We start from the raw sequence: 19951 nt of genomic DNA on the forward strand, positions 1-19951 counted from the left end.
GCACGCAGGGGAGCTGTTTGCTCTGACAAGGTGTCGAGAACAAAAGCTCACAATGCAGGGTGAGGCGTTGAGGTCTGACGTGAGCAAAAAATGATTTTTTTTGGAGACTGGTGAATCTGTGAGGTTCAATTACACAGGTCTCTGGGAGGCCAAATGGCTGAATTGATTTAACAAGGAGATGGAAGGCCATCAAAAGATAGGGGAAGAGCATGGGAATTTGGAATTACGCTAGATGTACTGGCATCATTGTATTCAATGGCATGCTGCTTCAAAGGACTGAATGGCATATTCCAATCCTTATGTTTCTTTAAGTTATCTTGTTATTTCAAGTTTCACCAAACCAATGCAAAACATCCACCCCAGGCCAGTGAGAGGAAAGAAAGGTTGATTCAGACATTGTATCCTTATTCATACTTTGTCAATTATTTGTATTTTTTGGGTACTTAAATGTCGCAAGTGCCACTTATTATAGTTGCATAAACATGTTTGGTGCACAGCCAAAGTGGCTACTCTAAGAACATAAGAAATAGGAGTAGGCCATCCAGCCGTGGCTAATCTAATGAGAAGCTCATCTCCATCTACTTGTCTTTTTCCCCCATATCCCTAAATTTCCTGAATATGTAGAAAAAAACCTATCCAACCTTGCCTTCAATGTGTTTACTGAGGCTACTTCAATGAGCATCAAATTCCACAGATTCACCCTCCTCTGGGAAAAGCAGTTCCTCCTCATCTCTGTCCTAAATCCACTACCGTGAATCTTGACCCAATGGCCCCTAGTTCAGGAAGGACAAGGATACCCAGTATTTTAGACATTTATTCAGTGGTTTATTGTTCACTATCCACATTGATGAATTTTTTTTGAATTTCACAAAACAATAGTGATTTGTAAAAGTATTTATAGCAGGCATTAGATAGCAATCATTTTAATCAATATGAACAAAAGAAGATTTGTTGAGCTTTTATGATTTGGGTATTGAAGCCAATGAACAGCATTCATTATTATCTGATCTCCTCTGCAGTGCTTTTCTACAGCCTGGGTACTAATGTGTGCCTCACAGGTTTGTAAGCTATATTAATTCTGCACCTGTTGCAGTATAGCAGGTCTGCTTTGAGCTTCATAAATATTTTGAGACATCAAGATTTCTTCAACAGAATTCAGGGATCGCCGTGTGCTCTATCGCACAATCCACGAGAGATGAATGCAAGCATTTATATCCTTAGGAGACAACATTGTTTGATTCAAATATTCATCTCACTGTTATTTTGAACAGGAATGCCCACGAGCACTTCTGAGTGGTTAGGTAGATAATCAAATGGCACAAAGTGGAAGCTAAAGCACAAAGTGCGGAAAATCCAAAGATTTTGTAAACATTCTTGGTTCAGTCTAATACCAGCTTTTCTGCAAAGAAGTTTTGCCTGCTTAAACCCCTTTAACTGGAGATTACACACATTGACGTGAGGATATGTTGATTATTGATTATTTTAAATCAATCAGTAGTATGGACACATCTGTTCCTTGAGGAATTTTCTTGCCATAACTTTTAATGTGAAGGATTTGTACCTGTTTCGTACAAAAGATGAAATAGAGGCAAGCTGACAGAACTAAAGAAGACTGCTGCCGTATATCTGTCACCAGGATCAAAGAACTGTCCTCTTATTATATACTCTATATTGAAAATAAAGAGCAAACATTTTTTCCCTCAAAGAAAGCAGGAGCAATGATGGACATCTGAGGTGCCCTCTTGACAGTGAACATAACTTTTCTCAGAGAACCATCCACTTGGGAGTTCACAAAACCTTAAACGCAGTGTTGTTGATCCAAATCTCTTTACAAGTGCCAGTGACGAATAATTATAGCAACCATTGGAGCTGAATCACAAATTAGCCCTGGGGATAAAGCGCTGCCAGGGTTCCGACAATGTTGAATCAGAAGGTGGTCACCAAGGAGCCCTTTGTAGATGTAAGTCTTTCTGGTTTAGATTGAGGCTGATTAATAAATCAACACATTAATTAATTATAAATATTATATATAGATAAAAATAACTTGGTTCACATTTATGCTGAGACATATACAAATAGCCCTTGCAATGACAGCAATCTGAAATTTCCATTAGCCCTGACCAAGGTCAGCAAGAGGCTCTGGAATGTATGTTGCTAATTCTGGCTGACAACTTCCAACAGACTCATTTCTCTCTGGAATCATGTGATTTACAAGAATTACGGGAATCGAAACTAAAAATACCTGAAGGGATGGGGAGATGTCAGTGTGATTGATCAGTCCACGATATGTTGCATCCTGTAGATGGACACTGCATACCTTAATGCTGATGAGGGTCATGCTTGCTGCTGAGAAGATTGGTTAATGTCAGATAGCATTGGAGAACTTAAACCCATGTCTTTGTATATTTGGAGAGCTCCTGGATGCCCTATGGGGATGATGGACCTCCCACCAAGCTTTTGTGTAATAAAGGAGTGCCGGGGAACTAAAGTGTCCAAGTCCTCCACTCCTTATGGTACATTTGCTGAAGAATAGAACACCAACCAGAAACTGAACAAAGGGGCACCTATCCCCACCTTGTTTTTTTTTGAGCTGTGGCAATTCCAAAGTGCTCCTTCTGATCTGGGACTGACAGGAGGGAGCATTTTGCAAACAGCAATATAAAAAATGAAAGTTGATGAGATGATGGGGGTGAATAAAATGTAAGATTAATACAGGATTAGTGTAAATGGGTGATTTCAGGTCAGTGAGCACTGGCTGAAGGGATGCTTCCAAGTGATTTCATTCTATGCCATTGGGGGGCTTACAGGTGCAAAACATTCGTGTGACTGCAAGCTAATGCTGAGATGAACACAAATAGCAAAATGCTGAATATTTCCAGCTTTTCTTTAATTCACTCAGCACAGTAGCTAGGTATAGGACTAGACATGGAGGGGACAATGCATAAATGCTTAGTGTCACACAAAGTTAGCAGTCATTTTCAAAGGTCAATTCTCCCAAGCTGTGGGAGTTACTCAGGTATGGTCCAACTATTTCCAGATGCATCATCGGTGACCTTCCTTCCATCCCATCATCAGAAGTAGGGAAGCTTATTTATGATGACACAGTTGAATCCCATATAAGACCCCTCAGTCCACGAAGCCGCCTATGCCTGCATGCAGCAAGACCAAGACACCGGATGATGTAGCCTGGTAACTGGGTAGTACTATTTGCATAAAACATTGCCAGGTAATGGCCTTCTTCAATAAGAAAGGCTGACCTTTTTCTTTTGAAATTACAGCACTAAGTTCCCACCATCAACGTTCTTGGGTTAACATTGATCACAAACCCAGTTCATTCAAAGAGCAGGTCAGTGGTTGGCTATCTGATTTTATTAAAGGCAATTTGCATACATTTTGGTTTGACCATGTACATTTATATCACTTTTTAAACATAGTCCCTTCACTTCAGTGCACCATAATATTTGGAACATACCAATGGGATGTATATTTAAGTGATCATGTTTAGTACTTCATTGCACATTCCTTGCATGCAATGACTGCTTGAAATTGTGATTGACAGACATGACCAGGTGCTGAACATCTTCTCTAGTGATGCTCTGCCAGGCCTCTCTCTACTGCAGCCATCTTCAGCTCCTGCTTGATTTGGAGGCTAGTCCCCTTAGATTTTCTCTTCAGCATATGAAAGGTATGCTCAATTGGATTTAGAGAAGATAACTAACTTGGCCATTCAAGAATTTTCCAGTTTTTATCTTTGAAAGACTCCTTTATTGATTGTATGAGTTTGGAGGCATTTGCTTGAACTTGAGCAGATAAGATGTTTCTCGACAATTTAGAATTCATTTTGCTACTGCCATTGGTAGTTACATCATTAACGAAGTTCACAAGTACCTGTGGCAGCTATACACACCCAGGCCATAACACCCCTACCACCATGTTTCACAAATGAGGTGGTATGCTTTGGATATTGGGCAGTTCCTTTGCACCTCCATACTTTGCTCTTGCCATCACTCTGATACAGATTAATCTTGGTTTCATCTATCCACAAGACCTTTTTCCAGAATTCTGCAGTTGCTTTTAACCACACCTTGGCAAATTGTAATCTGGTCATCCTGTTTCTGTGGCTAACTAGTAGTTTACATCTTGCAGTATAGCCTCTGTATTTGTTCATGAAGTCTTCTCCAGACAGTGGTCATTGACATAGCCACACCTGCCTCCTGAAGAGTGTTTCTGATCTGTCGCAAGGGTGTATAGGGATTTTTCCTTGAATATGATGAGAATGTTTCTGTCATTAGCACTGGTGATGGCCTATCAGTCCCTTTGCGATTACTGAGCTCACCAGTACAATCTTTCTTCTTAACAGTTCCCAACAGTTGATTTGGGAAATCTTAAGGTTTGGGTGATGTCTCTTACTGTTTTATTGTTGGTTTTCAGCCTCATAACGGCTTCTTTGACTTTCATTGGCACAATGTTTGGTCCTCGTGTTGAAAAATGGCAACTACAGACTCCAAAGGTGATCCAAAGCTTAGAAGCTCTCTTTTTAGCTCTACCAATGAAGCAATCACAAACACCTGTGAAGCCATATGTCCCAAACATTATGGTGCCCTAAAATGGGGGAACTATGTACAAAAAGTGCTGAAATTTCTACTTGGTCAAATTAAAATGAATACAAACATCCTTGAATAAAATGTAAAATGTGCAATTTAATCACATCTGAGTTGTTTGATTACAAATGTAAAACTGTGGAGAACAGAGGCAACTAAAGGAAAGAAAAAGTGCCTCTGTCCCAAACATGGAGGGGACTGTTCCTGCCTATTCCCCATAACCTTTAATTCCCACATTTCTGACTTGGAAATATATCCCTCTTCCTTCATCGTCACTGAGTCTAAATCTTGCAACACTCTTCTCGGCAACACGGTGAGAGTACCAACAGAAGAAGTATTGCAGGAGGTGGCAAAACATCACTGTCTCTGGGGCCATTGAGTATACATCAGCAAAACTTACTTCCTGAAAAATCAATGAATGAAAACTTCTGCTTCAGCTGGATTCAATGACATTTTTAGAGTAAGGTGTCCAAACCTGCAAACCTATGTAATATTTATTTAATTCAGCAATACATATTTAATATAGCATTTGTTCTAACAATAGACAAACAACTGAGATTAGTAACAATATCAGGTAAGTAAACATACGAGTCGAACATTAAAATATTCGGATTGCTAAAGATAGGATATATTTGAGCTCGATTTCAGACTTTAGATGGGAGAAGATAACAACACAAATTAAGATTTTAAATTTAATGAAGGCAAATTTTGAAGGATGAGAAGTAAATTAATTGTTATAATCCTGTTCAACAATGGGTAAAACTACAAACACTGGAAGGTTTTGAAAGAGATGTTTAGTGTGAGAGAGGCACAAAGACTGCAGATTCTGGGATCTTGATTGAACAAAGCTCAGCAGGTCAGGCAGTATCCATGTTGAGAAATGGTCAGACAATGTTTCGGGTTGGGACCAGGACCCAGCTCGAGCTCATTGACCTCATTATACTTGGTGTCTTTGGGTCAGGCAGGGGGATCATTCTGTTTCAGGTCCAGTCAGGCCAGTCTTCGACACTTGCTTCACTACTTTGTCCAGGACAGGATGACTGGCTTGATGTTGTCACAAGTGCTCTAGGTACTCAACAATTTTTGTACAACCAACTAAGTCTCTTTTATCCACATTCTTGCAAATTACTCCAGTTTCCATATGGAAAAAAAAATTACAATACTCAGACTTGGATCAGATTTGGCTTGATTCTCATGTCCAAATTGATAGCTATTTGATGTGGTGTAAAATTAGTTTGTGTTCCTGGGCAGGCAACAGATTCATTTGTATTCCTAACTAGCTACTATCAATAAACAAGGCAGGAGACAGCACTTGGTTCAAAGAAACAGCTCTTCGAAAATTGCCAGAGGTGGAAATCCAGCAGTGAATTGACAACAAAATGCAAAGTAACAACTTAGAGAAGCAAATGAAGAATATGGGAAAAAATTTGCAACGAGTGTCAAAGCTAATGGAAAACATTTTTTATAATTACATTGAAAGAGAAAGGGTAGTGAAGAGGAATATTAAGATAAATACAGGTGAAATGATAATGGATGCCTTACTATAAATTATGAAAATTTGTAGACACCGTTTCTCAAAAATCTGTAGACACCGTGAACTTATTAAGTGAATTCTCCATGAAGACAAACTATCAGGAGGCACAAAATAAGCAAGAACACTGATGGATTTCTTATTTTTAATGACATATCTGGCTGTTCAGCCCATTGGGTCTATGCTAGACTCCCAGTGGCAACATCCCATGTCCCATGCTCCCTCTTCTTATAGAGGACTAATTCTACAATTCTACATATTCCTGCCAATTTCCCTTTTATTCTTTTACTACCTATCTGCAGTATAGAGTAATTTGCAATAGCCATTTAACCTACCAGTGCACCTCTGATAGAAACCCACTGGGAAACTCCACAAGTCTGCACCTGCGGTCAGGATCGAGCCTGGGCTCCAGATATAGTGAGCAAGCATGCTTATGGCAGCGCCACCCTAACCCCCGGATATAATCGATTAAAACATGTGAAAAGAAATGGAAAACATAACGGAAGTTACCTCCAGGTGTAAATAATTTCATTCAGAGGTTTTTAAAAGTTATGTGGAAATTAGAGATGTAATTTTCACATTATTTTTGATTTTTTGGTATTATTTTTCATGGCCTTGCAGATTTTAGAACTGGCTTAAAACGTGCAAAATGTGGCAAGTTATTTTAAGTCAAGTTAACTCGAATTCAGAAGTGAGCAAGAGTTGTGCTAAGCTGAGGCAGTTTCCACGCAGATCACTACTCATTGCACAAGTGATATAAAGACCTTGAGAGGTGTAAAGAAAAAGAATTGTCCCAAACTCTGAAATTCCCTGTGCATCTCAATTTTAAATGGCCGCTCCTCTGTCCTGTATCTGTGATCCCGCATTCGAGACACTTCTACAGTTTGAAAGGACACCAATCGTGATTCACTGTTAAGCAGCTAGCAGCCCACGGACGCAGAGCTCCTCATGAAGATCACTGGGTGGGGGGGGACGTGAGCTGCCTGCACTTTTGAGACAGGTTGACTGGAGACCCTGTTCTTGTGTAAGGCAGTGCACAACATTCTCCACCTTGATTTCAACAGAAGCAAACACTTACAAAGCTTCAGGTGGGAACTGGGAAATTTAAAAACATAGTCAGATGGTCTATTACTTTAGAAAAACTCTTTAAAGTGTGCTAATTATAATTAAAAAAAGGTTTATTTTCTTTATAACTTAACATGTGTAGGTGATCAAACGTTTCACACTGTCCTGGTGAATTGAAGTTGCTTCATATTCACTTGCATTTTAATTTATAATCCACAAATATTCGGTGTTTTGGAAGGGTCTCGTTTGCTTCTTATTGTTAAGGGCACCAAGCAAAACTCAAGGTGACTCTTTGCATGCCTTACAACAGATAAAATTTGAAGTACATCCTATATTTATGTATTACTGCATAAACATAAAAGGAACCTTGAATTTTTAATTATGCATGGGCCGATGCTTTGACTGAAAGCTCAGGGTTGCAGCAGGAGACTGCAGATGCTGGGGTCCGAAGCTAAATGGACTCTGCTGGAGGAACTGAGTGGGTGGTAAGGAATGGTTGATGTTTCGAGCCAAAGTCATTTGTCAAGACTGGCAAAATGTTGTGGAGGAGCCAGTGCCTTCAGGATCGCAGCGACTGTGAGACAGTTTTCCCACATTCTGTACCTTTTGTACCTTTTCTCCAGTCAGGGTGACCATGTCGAGCGGCCCATATATAAATCTCCCCACCAGTGTCTGAGGGACACCCTCTGCAACGATGACATCATTGACTGTGAGACAGAGTTTTCCCACACTGTGCAATTGACATTTTTGTACCTTTTCTCCAGTCAGGGTGACCATGTCGAGCGGCCCATACATAAATCTCCCCACCAGTGTCTGAGGAACACCCTCTGCAACGATGACATCATTGGCTCGGTGATTGGCCGTTACATTCTTGGAAAGAAACAGAATTTAAAGCATTATTTTTAAATACTTGGCCTTCCTTTGCAATTCATTGACCAGGCATGATTGTACTTGGTTCAATGCACATATTCATAACAGCTTGTATATCACCTTAAAGACATTTGATACTTGTATGTTAAACAAAACAGAAAAGGCACTTTGTAGGCTAGTACAGCACCCAAATATACCATATGTCCAAATCCCCTCGCCCATATATACTGTATGTCTTTCCCTTCACCCATATATATTGTATGTCCAAATCCCCTCACCCATATATACTGTATGTCCAAATCCCCTCGCCCATATATACTGTATGTCTTTCCCTTCACCCATATATATTGTATGTCCAAATCCCCTCGCCCATATATACCATATGTCCAAATCCCCTCGTCCATATATACCGTATGTCCAAATCCCCTCACCCATATATACTGTATGTCTTTCCCTTCACCCATATATATTGTATGTCCAAATCCCCTCGCCCATATATACTGTATGTCCAAATCCCCTCGTCCATATATTCTGTATGTCCTTCCCTTCACCCATATATACCATATGTCCAAATCCCCTCGCCCATATATACTGTATGTCCAAATCCCCTCGTCCATATATTCTGTATGTCCTTCCCTTCACCCATATATATTGTGTCCAAATCCCCTCGCCCATATATAATGTATGTCAAATCCCCTCACCCACATATACTGTATGTCCTTCCCCTTGCCCATATATACTGTATGTCAAATCCCCTCGCCCACAAATACCGTATGTCCAAATCCCCTCGCCCATATATACCGTATGTCCATATCCCCTCGCCCATATATTCTGTATGTCCAAACGCCCTCGCCCATTTATAATGTATATCCTTCCCCTCGCACTCCACTTCATAGTTTCATCGAGATACAGCACAGTAACAGGCCTTTCCAGCCCACGAGCCCACACTGCCCAAATTGCACCCATGTGACCAATTATCCTTCTGGCCCTATACGTCTTTGGAATGTTGGAGGAAATCCTCGAACACATGGGGAGAATGTACAAACTCCTTCTGAACGGCGCTGGATTTGAATGCAGGTCGCTAGCACTTAGAGTATCTGGATTGCTCCTTCAACAAGGCACAAGGGGCATATATATATATGGAGTACTATTCTTAGTGAAATGAATGAAGCTCTAAACTGTTCATGAAATATCAAAGTGTGTCGGACAGATACTCAACAGCCTTATGCCATAACATTTCATTAGTTAAATATATTAGAATTTCATGTGCATCAAAATATACGGCCTGAAAATGTCAAGGCAAAAATGAATGGAAATTATTACCTGGTAGTAATAAACAGAATACAATTTTTCAATGAAGAAATAGAACCAGGAGCAAGAATAAGCCACCCAGTCCCACTACAGTCAATTCCTCTTCTCAAAGGCCTTTTAATAAGATCATTGCTGGTTTGATTGCAATATCAAATCCATATTTCACCTTTTCACCCTCTTGTACAACAAGAATCCATCTGTCGTGTCTAAACAAGATTCAGAGAGTCTGCTTTCACCATTCTTTGAGGACAATAAATCCAAAGGCCCAAGATTGTAGGAGAGAAAAAAGAATTTCACTTTTTTTTCTTAAAATGACCAGCTCTTATTTTTAAACAGAGCCCACCTCATTCTTGATTCTCCCACTGGAAGAATCATCATTTCAACATCTAATTGATGAAGACTCTTAAATATTTCAAAGATCTACTAATTTCCAGTGGAGGCAAGCCTTGCTTGTGCAACCTTTCCTCTTTGGGCAACAGGAGCACTCCCGGTATCAGTCAAGCAAACGTTCCAAAGCATCAACATCCTTCCTTTAATACAATCAATACTCTGGGTGTTCTCAGCAATGCCCTGTAGGACTAAAACATATACTTCTGCATTAAATTTGTCTAGCCCTCAGGTGATACCATTCTGTTAGCTTTATTAATTCCTTACTGCAGTCCCTACATACTACCATTGTGCACACCATATGCAGATCCCCTCTGTATCTCACAGCTCTGCAATCTCTCACCATTTGGATAATGTGCTTTTTGCATTTCGTGTCAAAGCAGATAATTTCACATCTTCATGTATTTTAAGGACAGCTTAAAAAAAAATAAAACACTGGTGATGATTTAGAGCAGTGGCTTTCAAACCTCTTCTTACCACCCACATCCCACCTTAAGTAATCCCTTACTAATCACAGAGCTCCTATGGCATAGGGATTACTTAAGGTGGGATGTGAGTGGAAAGAAAAAGTTTGAAAACCATAAACCCACACTGCCTAAATTGCATCCATGTTTCCATGTTATGTGCACGGTTTCATAACTCCAAAGGAAATGGGCCAGTGACAATTTTTCTCAAGCAAAATATTTCACTAACAATTGGGTCTAGAGCAGTGGTTCTCAACCTTCCCTTCCCACTCGCATCCCACCTTAAGCAGTCCCTTACTATTTACAGAGCACTTATGGCATAAGGATTACTTAAAGTGGAATGTGAGTGGGGGAAAAAAGGTTTGAAAACCATTGGTTTAGAGGAATCAAGGAACAGGGTAATTGTTAAAGTTAACCCTGAACATGTACATCTGGGAAAAACAGAGATTTTCCATGAGACGGTGACAGTCAATTCCTCTTCTCAAAGGCCTTTGCAGAAAAAAAATACACTTCATGTCTATTTTTAAAATTCATAAAATGTTGAGATAATGAATACATCTATATTTTACCAAGGGGAAAACCATTTTTTTTTCTGGGTAACAAGCATGTTTTAGCTTTCAAGCAATCTTGGTGAAATCCCCTTTAAAGCCCTAATTTCTGCTTCTTCTCCGGATTGTGGGTCATGGCAAGGCAGGGGAACTCCATAAAGTCTTCTCATCAAGACTTTTCCCTCATCCTCGGTTGATATCAGAGCACAAAGTGCATTTTACTCATGGTGCACTACCAAGACCTAAAATGACGCACAATCTTCTATTCTGCTTTTGTCCATAGAATGGCAGTATTGCATTTTGTTTAAAAAACTGTGAGAATGATGTAAAATCATACACTTCTACAAATAGCATCTGCGCCAGTAGCCTGTTATTTTCTCAGTCTCTTCTTTACACATTTAAACAACATTGTCACAAACCCTCAATTTCACATGTGTTCGTTTGCGAAGCCATTTCTCCCTTGGACTTGAATCCCTGCACGCGGATGGATCCTTGCTGTCGTTCTCCTTTATGTTCACACTTTCACACCTCATTACCTGTAATTGGAAATGTTTTAGCTATAAATACAAGAGCCTCAGTATGACATACATGGACACCTCACAACCTCAAGTACAACCTATATTAGTTACAGCTGCCGCACGGACAAACCAGATAGTTAGCTAATGACAACATAATTTTTCTCTGTGTATAAAAGTCGGGTTGATGGACAAAAAAATGGGGCAGAAAATAATCTGCTGGAGGAACTCAGCAGGTTGGCAGCATTTTTGCAAAGAATTCCAAGCTTATTATGTAGAGTGAAGACAAGATTGGGACACAACTCATTTTATATATAACTGTGTAAATTATTTATTGTTTATATCGCAAAATATGGCATTGAACTGCCCCAGCAGACTTTTGTGAACATTAACACATGGGATTCTAAGGTCAGCATAGCCATTGTTGCAAGTTGGCACAATGCCTACCTTGTCCAATCATTCTCAAACTATCCCAGATATACCAGGCTATTGAACAAAAATAGGGAGTATTGACTGATTTTCTACTTATTATAAGTAAATGGAAATTCAGTTGCATTATGGCGATTGGACAGTTGACCATTTATTCTGTTAAACAAGAAAGTGTTCAGATACTGGGGTGTACTGCAATACACAAGCCATATAACAATTACAGTACGGAAACAGGCCATCTCGGCCCCTCTAGTCCGCACCGATTTAAGTGAACTTCTCTAGTCCCACCTACCTGCTCCCTATCCATAACCCTCCAATCCACTCACATCCATGCACTCATCCAACCTTCTCTAAAATGACAAGATTGACCCTGCTGCAACCATTTCTTCCACAAGGTCATTCCACTCAGCCACCAATCTCTGAGTGAAGAAGCTTCCTCTCATGTTACTTCTAAACTTTTGCCCCCTAACCCTTAACTTATGACCTCTCATTCCAATCTCATCTACCCTCAAGGGGAAAAGCCTATTCACATCTATTCTCTATCCCCCTCATAGTTTTAAATGCCTCTATCAAATCCCCCCCCCCCCCTCAACCTTCTACACTCCAAAGAATAAAGACCCAGTCTACTCAATCTTTCTTTGTATTCTAGATACTGCAATCCAGGCTACATTTTAGTAAATCTTCTCTGCACCACCTCTATCTCATTGATATCCTTCCTATAATTTGGGGACCAGAACTGCACACAATATTCCAAATTTGGCCTCACCAATGCCTTGAACAGTCTCAACATCACCTCCCAGCTCCTATATTCTATGCTTTGATTTATAAAGGCCAGCAGACCAAAAGTCTTCTTTACCACCCTAGCTACAAGAGAATCCACTTTCAAAGAATGATGAACTGTTATTCCAAGATCTCTCTGTTCCTCTGCATGCCTCAATGCCCTCCCCTTCACTGCATCTGTCCTGTTTTGATTATTCTCCCCAATATGAAGCACTTCACACTTATCTACATTAGAATCCATCTGCCACCTTTCAGCCCACTCTTCTAAGCAGTCCAAATCCTTCTGCAGTCCCCGAAAACCATCCTCACTATCCACAACTCCCCCTATTTTTGTACTGTCTGCATATTTACTAATTTACCTATTTACCACTCCATCATCCAAATCATTAATGTAAATGACCCAACACCAATCCCTGAGGCACACCGCTCATCACTGGCCTCCATCCTGACAGACAGTATTCACCATGACTCTCTGGTACTTACCTTCTAGCCACATTGAACCCATCTGACTATCTGAACATTAATCCCTAGCGCCTGAACCTTCCTCACCAACCTTCCATGTGGAACTTTATCGAAGGCCTTACTGAAATCCATATAGACTACACTTACTGCCCTAAGCTCATCAACCTTCCTAGTTACTTCCTCAAAAAATTCAACAAGATTCATCAAACATGCTGGGGAAACTTAGCAGGTCAGACAGCATCCATGGGAAGTAAAGGGTATTTTAGGCCTGGGCCCTTCCTCAGGTATGATGAACCCAAGAGCCCAGGCCCAAAACGCTGATTACCCTTTACATGAACGCTAAGTTTCTGTGACCTGCTAAGTTTCTTCAGCATAATTTGTGCATTGATTGTTAATTCCAAAGTGAAGGTGGTGATGACCTAGTCCATGTATCCTTAAACCCCGGCATGATTTCTGTGGCGCAGAATGTTCTAGGAACTTGTTTTGCTCTCCCTGGAAAACTACGGTCTAACTGATATAACGTTTATCTGAAGCTTAATGATATATAGGTCTGATCTTACAACTGAAATTATCTCCACATTTGCCCCATCAAACCCTTTTGCAATCATTTATAAATACCACCAGGCCACCTTGTTAGTTTCAGATGGTTTATCTCCAATGAACTTTACCCCCATATTTCAATCAATTGCCAAATATCCACTCTTATTCATTGCTAACGGACTCCATCAGACAAATCTTTGGTTGTCCTGAGGTATTGTTTGATAACCTCTTATCAAAGGGAGATAATTAGTGTTGCATACATTATTGGATTGCTAAAGAGATAAATATAAGAACAAGAATCCTGGTTGGATAATTGATCATCTTTGCATCAAGACTGGTCTACACAACTACCCATCTGGTCTACAAAACTACCCACAATAGCAATCTGCTATTGCTTGAAAGAGAGATGAAAGTATTTTGGGGAGAAAACTGTGGGCAATATGTATATCCAATAGGCAGTGCACAAGCATCAGATTTTTCATAAGAGACTAGTTCCATCAGCAAACCTCATCTGGATACCTTCACCTATAACATTATGTCACTAACACAGTAAAACCCCTGGTATCCGGCACCTTTGGGGGATAAGTGAATGTTCTGGTTGCATGAGTTTGCACATTGCCTGAAGTGCACCAAATTTAAACCCAAAATTTTTTGCCAGTTATTTGATGTTGCCGGTTGCTTGAATTCCAGATAACAGGGGTTTTACTGTGTAACTGTTTCAAAGTGACTTCAATCGGAATAATTCATAAAATGCAACATATTGTTTACCTGTCGCAGAATAAATGCCAAAACATCAGTTGATTCCCAATAGCTGGCGTGGAAGAGATGCGGTAATGCCACAGTCGGGAAAGCTGTCAATGCATCAGGACAGTACAGTGCGTAGTCTATCCTTTTTGTTCCCCACCACTTTGTAGTAACTGTAGAATACAGCAAATATTTCCTTTCTCTTAATAAACGTCTGCCCTAAATCCAATACTAAAAAGCAATTAATTGATTCATGATCTCAAATATGATGCTCAAGCAGAAGACTATGGTTAAATCAATGGTTCTCAACCTTTTCCAGTCGAAGGCACACTGGCTTCTGGCCTAACATGGCCCATTTAGTGGCAATGACTGAGCAAGTCAAAGGCAGCTCTGTAAGAAACACATTTTATCTAATTTAAAGTACTTTATTTAATATATTTAAAGAACAAAACAACACTGCAAGCATACACTGAAAATAAAAACTCTGAAATCATAGCTCAAGCCACTTTTCCCGGTTTCTGCGTGCTGAGCGCCAAGCCATTTATATTGAGAGACAGCCAAATGACCTCACTGCCCTCAGTGGCAGTGTGCTTACCAAACCCCAGGTCACCCAGGAGGACCGAGTAACCTCAGACCCACCCTGACTTCAGTGGGTTGGGAGGACTCTGTGGCCCACATAGGAAAACGCTGCGGCCATGGGCCACTGGTTGGGAAACCACTGGATTAAATCAACCACAGTAATCTGAGCTCAAAAATCCAAGATGTCAGTGCAGTGAACTACTAAGGGACCACTGCATTATCAATGGTGCAGTGGTGAATGTGATGTTAAACCAAGGTCTTGTCAACTCTCTCGGGTCTATGTTGACAATCCCATGCATTAATTTGGAGAAGTGTAGACAGTAATTGGTTGTTTCTTCATCAATATTTATTACTCAACCAACATTGCTATCACAAATAATCCAGTTATAAAGATACTGTTTTTATCTGGCTGTCAAGAAATTGGTTACTGTGTACTTTGTCAGGCTGCACTTGTGCAAAGAGAAAGAATTAATATTAGTTAATGAAGCATTAGCTCTGACTCAGGATCCACGAAGCCGGTGAGGGCATCATGAAGAAGGCTCGCCAGTGGCTATACCTTGTGAGAAGTTTGAGGAGATTTGATATGTCACCCAAGACTCTTGAAAATCTCTACAGGTGTACTGTGGAGAGCATTCTATCTGATTACATCACTGGTATGGAAGTGCCAACACACAGGCTGGGAAAATACTCCGTAGCGTTGATAACTCGGCCAGCGACATCATGGGCGCCAGTCTCAACATCAACGAGGATATCTACAAGAGGCAGTGTTTTATCCTCCAGGACCCTCACCACCCAGGCCCTCTTCACACTCCTTCCTTCATGAAGGAGGTACAGGATCCTGAAGTTGAAGACACGGCAGCAGAAGAACAGCTTCTTCCCCTCTGTCATCAGATTTCTGAACGGACAATGAACCACAGACACTACCTCATTTTATCCTTTTTTTTGCACTATTTTTTTATTTTGAAATGTAATTTATTGCAATATTTGCACCGTGATGCTACTGCAAAACAACAAATTTTGTGACATGTTCATGAAAATAAATTCTGATTCTGAAATGCAAGTATAGTTTGTTTCTACAGAGTATTTTCACCATTTTCAGCTTTGTTTCAGATTTCGTGTTTCATTGATTTTTGGAATGATATAATATCTCAATTTTACAGTAGCTATGAAGCAATTTGAGTCATGAACAATGCTTTTAATTATTTAATTAAGTATACAGAATACAATAACCCGTATCATTAGGGCAGGCTTTTGTGCATCAAGCTATAACTATGTAAAATGGGATAAAGCTGAGTCAGACATTGACAAGTCTTAGTGTGTTTGAATTGAAGAACCTGCGTAGGAGTCAGGGGCATTGATTTTTGTTGATGGATGCAGGTTTGTGCATCCGAGTTGGGCTCCTGGAAACCTTTCCTGAGATCCACTTCTACATTTCAGAAAGGAAAATCAATGGTGGAAAGACTGGTGCTTAGGACAAAGAATTAGCAATAATTCCCTCAGATAACTGAGAGAAGTGTAGAAAGGGAAAAAAAAAGGAAATAAAGTTGATGAACGGCTGAAATATATTTACCATAACATCCCCAGTATCTGAAACAACCAGCAAGGAAAGTTGAATCGTTGGCATAGCAAAATGGCTTCATTTTATCATTAATAAATTGGATTAAGTAATTAATGAGGATTATTAATTAGGCATTTCTCTCTTTAGCCCTTGGGTCATGAGCTTGTATTCCCCTGAACCCAGCATCCTCAGTACTTGGGTTGATACAATCCACCTAAGGTAGGGGGCTGGGATACAATTTGCAGTGCATCTACCGTCAAAGCAATGTCTCTAATTTTGGTTTGCCAAGGCACCAAATGAATCCCAAGAAATGGATCCTTGACCATATCATACCCATAATACAGGACATTAAAAAAATGTGCTTTTAATCTAACCCTATTGAGAAACTTGTTTGTGTATACTGCTTCAGGTAAAGAAATAAATTGTTCAATTCTCTCTAATGTTTTGTTTGAAGTCTTAAACTAGTTCACTGTATTAATAATTTGAAGCTCCAATGTGTATTGTATTTGTATATTTTGTTAAAATAATGGATTGAAGAGAAAATTCAGTTTAAAATTAAAGTATATAAAGTGGCTGATTCTAGGTACAACTTACAATTTTAATTTAAAAAAAAATTAGACATACAGCACAGTAACAGGCCCTTCTGGCCCACAAGCCCGTGCCCCACTCAAATACATCAATTAACCTATGAAGGGTGGTAGTAACCGGAGCACCTGGAAATAACCCACTCAGACACAGGGAGAATGTACAAACTCCTTACAAATGGCACTGGATTCGAACCCGGCTCACTGACATTGTGTTAACTTCTACGTTAACATTTTCAAACCAACTTACAGAATGGATTTTGTTGAGCTCAGATTTTGAACTGGTAAACTTAAGAATGTCTAATATTTGAATAGGTGCTATAAAATAAATATACAACAAAATCTCCTGACACGCTCCTCAAGTTCAGAGTCCTAACAGAAGTTAACAAATTTAGTTTTGCTAAAAATAATGGCCAGATAGTGAGAGCTTATAAGGACACCCAATAATTGACGATATCACATTGCCAGCGCCCTGGCCGAGAGCTTGATGAAGAGACGAGGCTGAAGATTGTCTCTGTCAGTTTTTACATCAGTCAAACTGTGCAGATAAAGGCTACCATTGTTAGTCAAACTCAACACGTATGGGTTCAACATTCTAATTTCATTTTTTTTTAAGCAATCGGCACCATTTTTTATTTTACCCAACAGAGAAGTGGCTATGAGGGGGTGTAATTGAGGTTGAATGCAATCCTGCCATGTCATATCTTTTAAGTATGCAACCAAATTGTTTATAAACCTTTCCTGAGAATAATGGCACACCCTCAAACTCACCTGGATGTCAATTTGGCTTCATAATATTTACTGTGGATTGTGATATTTAAAAAAAATTGTAGCCTTTTTGCCCGATGCATAACTGGCCATTTCATTATATTTTCCTGATTACACATTGCAGACACATAATCTGGCCAGTTTCCATCAGACATTTTGGGCTAAAATTAATCCTGTTCCTTTCTTTTCAATGAGCTCTCTCCTCCCAAACTACTTGTTCTGTCCGGTTTTGACCTTGTGGCTTGTTTGTCTTTATCCTCTTACTCAAATTACCTTTATTCACATGGAAATCCCAAACCTACAAGCTGGTAAGCTATTTGACTGCAAGAACATTAAATTGTACACCCAATTCCATCCTTGCAACATGTGCCCTAAATGTTTTTTTTATCAGTGGGCATGGTTTTAAAACTGACTTGACATGGATATTTTTATTTTTATAAATATGTTCAGATAAAGATGATAAGAATAATAATGATTAATAACTAAATTAATGACAACAATTAAATAGATTTCCCAAGGTTAATCAAATATCATGTACAGATCATAATGCCCTGAGAGGTCATGGTGCTAACAGATGTTAACCAACTTAATTGTGCTGAATGCTAAATGACCTTGTCTTAACTGGGTACTGTTGGAATCTAGGGGTTAAAACAGTATGAAATAAATGATTAATTAATAAGTGTATATTTACTGCATGGTTCAGGGAAAAAGGAATGTGATTAAGTGGCAATCACAGTATGGAGCAAAGTTGGCTGAGCAAAATTGTCTGCTCCAAAATACAGGGAGAGGAAATGCATAAAACGATTTAGGAGGAATGCTCAAACTGAAGGAGGTGGTGAGTAGCACAGGAGACACAGGCCAGACCAGAACAAAGAATGGCCTGCAAGAAACAAAGGGAATGGAAAACCAGTCTAGGAGGAAGATTAAGGCATGAGTAGGTGTTAAAGAGAACAGCAGAAATTGGCCAGACAAGAACAGAATGGTGATTAGAAATATCTGGGGATGAATTAATTTCTGATCAACACAACAGGATAGTCTGGCCTGGAGGATTAAGATGGGAGTGCTACACCCCAGATATCTGCAAAACAGGAGATGACTTGTGATAACCCTTATGCAAAAAGATCTAGCAAAGGAAGACAACTTTTGTTCTGTATGATAAGATTGATCTATATAAACTGAGCGAACTGGACAATAGGGGTCAGTCTTGGGGAGTAGCTCACTGTGCAGGTGACCTATGAACTAATGAGTGACCCAGAGCTCTGTTAAGTTTTATTCTTGTGCTGTGTAATAAATTGACTGTTGAACCGAATACCTTCTCCTATCACTTCATTCAAAGAACACGCTGGACTCAGACTACACATAGACTAAATTAAGAGTAAGGTAAAGCCAGAGTCCGACAATTTGGTGACCCCGACGTGATGAAGATGGAGAAGTGACGGAAGAAAAAGTTACGAAACACCGGTCGATTGTGGTGATAACAAAAAGTGACCATCCTACAAAGGGAGGTAAGCAGACGCCTGTTTTAATGAAGTTCTGCTATTGGCAAAGATAAATTGTGTGTTGTCACTACTCTGCAAAAGCCCTCGTTAAAGCCAAAGAATAAAACAAAAGGGGGTTGGAGTCCCCCTAGTAGAACGGGGTTGGAGTCCCCTGTAGTAGAAGGGGGTTGGAGTCCTCCTAGTAGAACGGGGTTGGAGTCCCCTGTAGTAGAAGGGGGTTGGAGTCCTCCTAGTAGAACAGGGTTGGAGTCCCCTGTAGTAAAAAAGGGGGTTGGAGTCCTCCTAGTAGAAAGGGGGTTGGAGTCCTCCTAGTAGAACGGGGTTGGAGTCCCCTCGTAGCGATCTCGAGAGATAGCTTTAGACACTTGGCCAATTAGAATAAGGTGTATGGTGATGGTTATTTGCTTCTATAGTGTGTAATAAGTATTTGATTAAGGATCGTGTACCATAGTAGTGTATAAGTATCTGTATAAGGTGCATTGTGATGGTTATTTGTTTTTATAGTGTGTAATAAGTATTTGATTAAGGATCGTATACCATAGTAGTGTATAATCAGTATCTGTATAAGGTGTATTGTTTTATAGTTATTTGCTTCTATAGTGGATAAGTATCTGTTTAGGAATCGTCTAGTGTATCATAATAGTTTATAATAAGTATTTGTTTAAGGATCGTGTGTAGTGTGCTGCTGGTGTTCATAGTAACGTGGGAAGGGACGA

At 39.8% G+C, this 19951-nt stretch overlaps 1 protein-coding gene across 8 annotated transcripts in view; it reads right to left on the reverse strand.

Moving 5' to 3' along the window:
- pitpnm3 (PITPNM family member 3) overlaps positions 1–19951 on the reverse strand; it is a 432302-nt gene that overhangs the window by 22479 nt on the left and 389872 nt on the right. For all 8 annotated transcript variants that reach the window (XM_069910690.1, XM_069910695.1, XM_069910688.1 and 5 more), the window contains 3 exons: positions 14272–14420; positions 11197–11313; positions 7951–8067 (listed from right to left, as the gene is read on the reverse strand). In XM_069910690.1, the coding sequence (XP_069766791.1) occupies positions 7951–8067; positions 11197–11313; positions 14272–14420 (383 nt within the window). The remainder of the gene's footprint in view (positions 1–7950; positions 8068–11196; positions 11314–14271; positions 14421–19951) is intronic.

Source organism: Narcine bancroftii, chromosome 14, assembly GCF_036971445.1.
Source record: "Narcine bancroftii isolate sNarBan1 chromosome 14, sNarBan1.hap1, whole genome shotgun sequence".
Taxonomy (NCBI): domain Eukaryota; kingdom Metazoa; phylum Chordata; class Chondrichthyes; order Torpediniformes; family Narcinidae; genus Narcine; species Narcine bancroftii.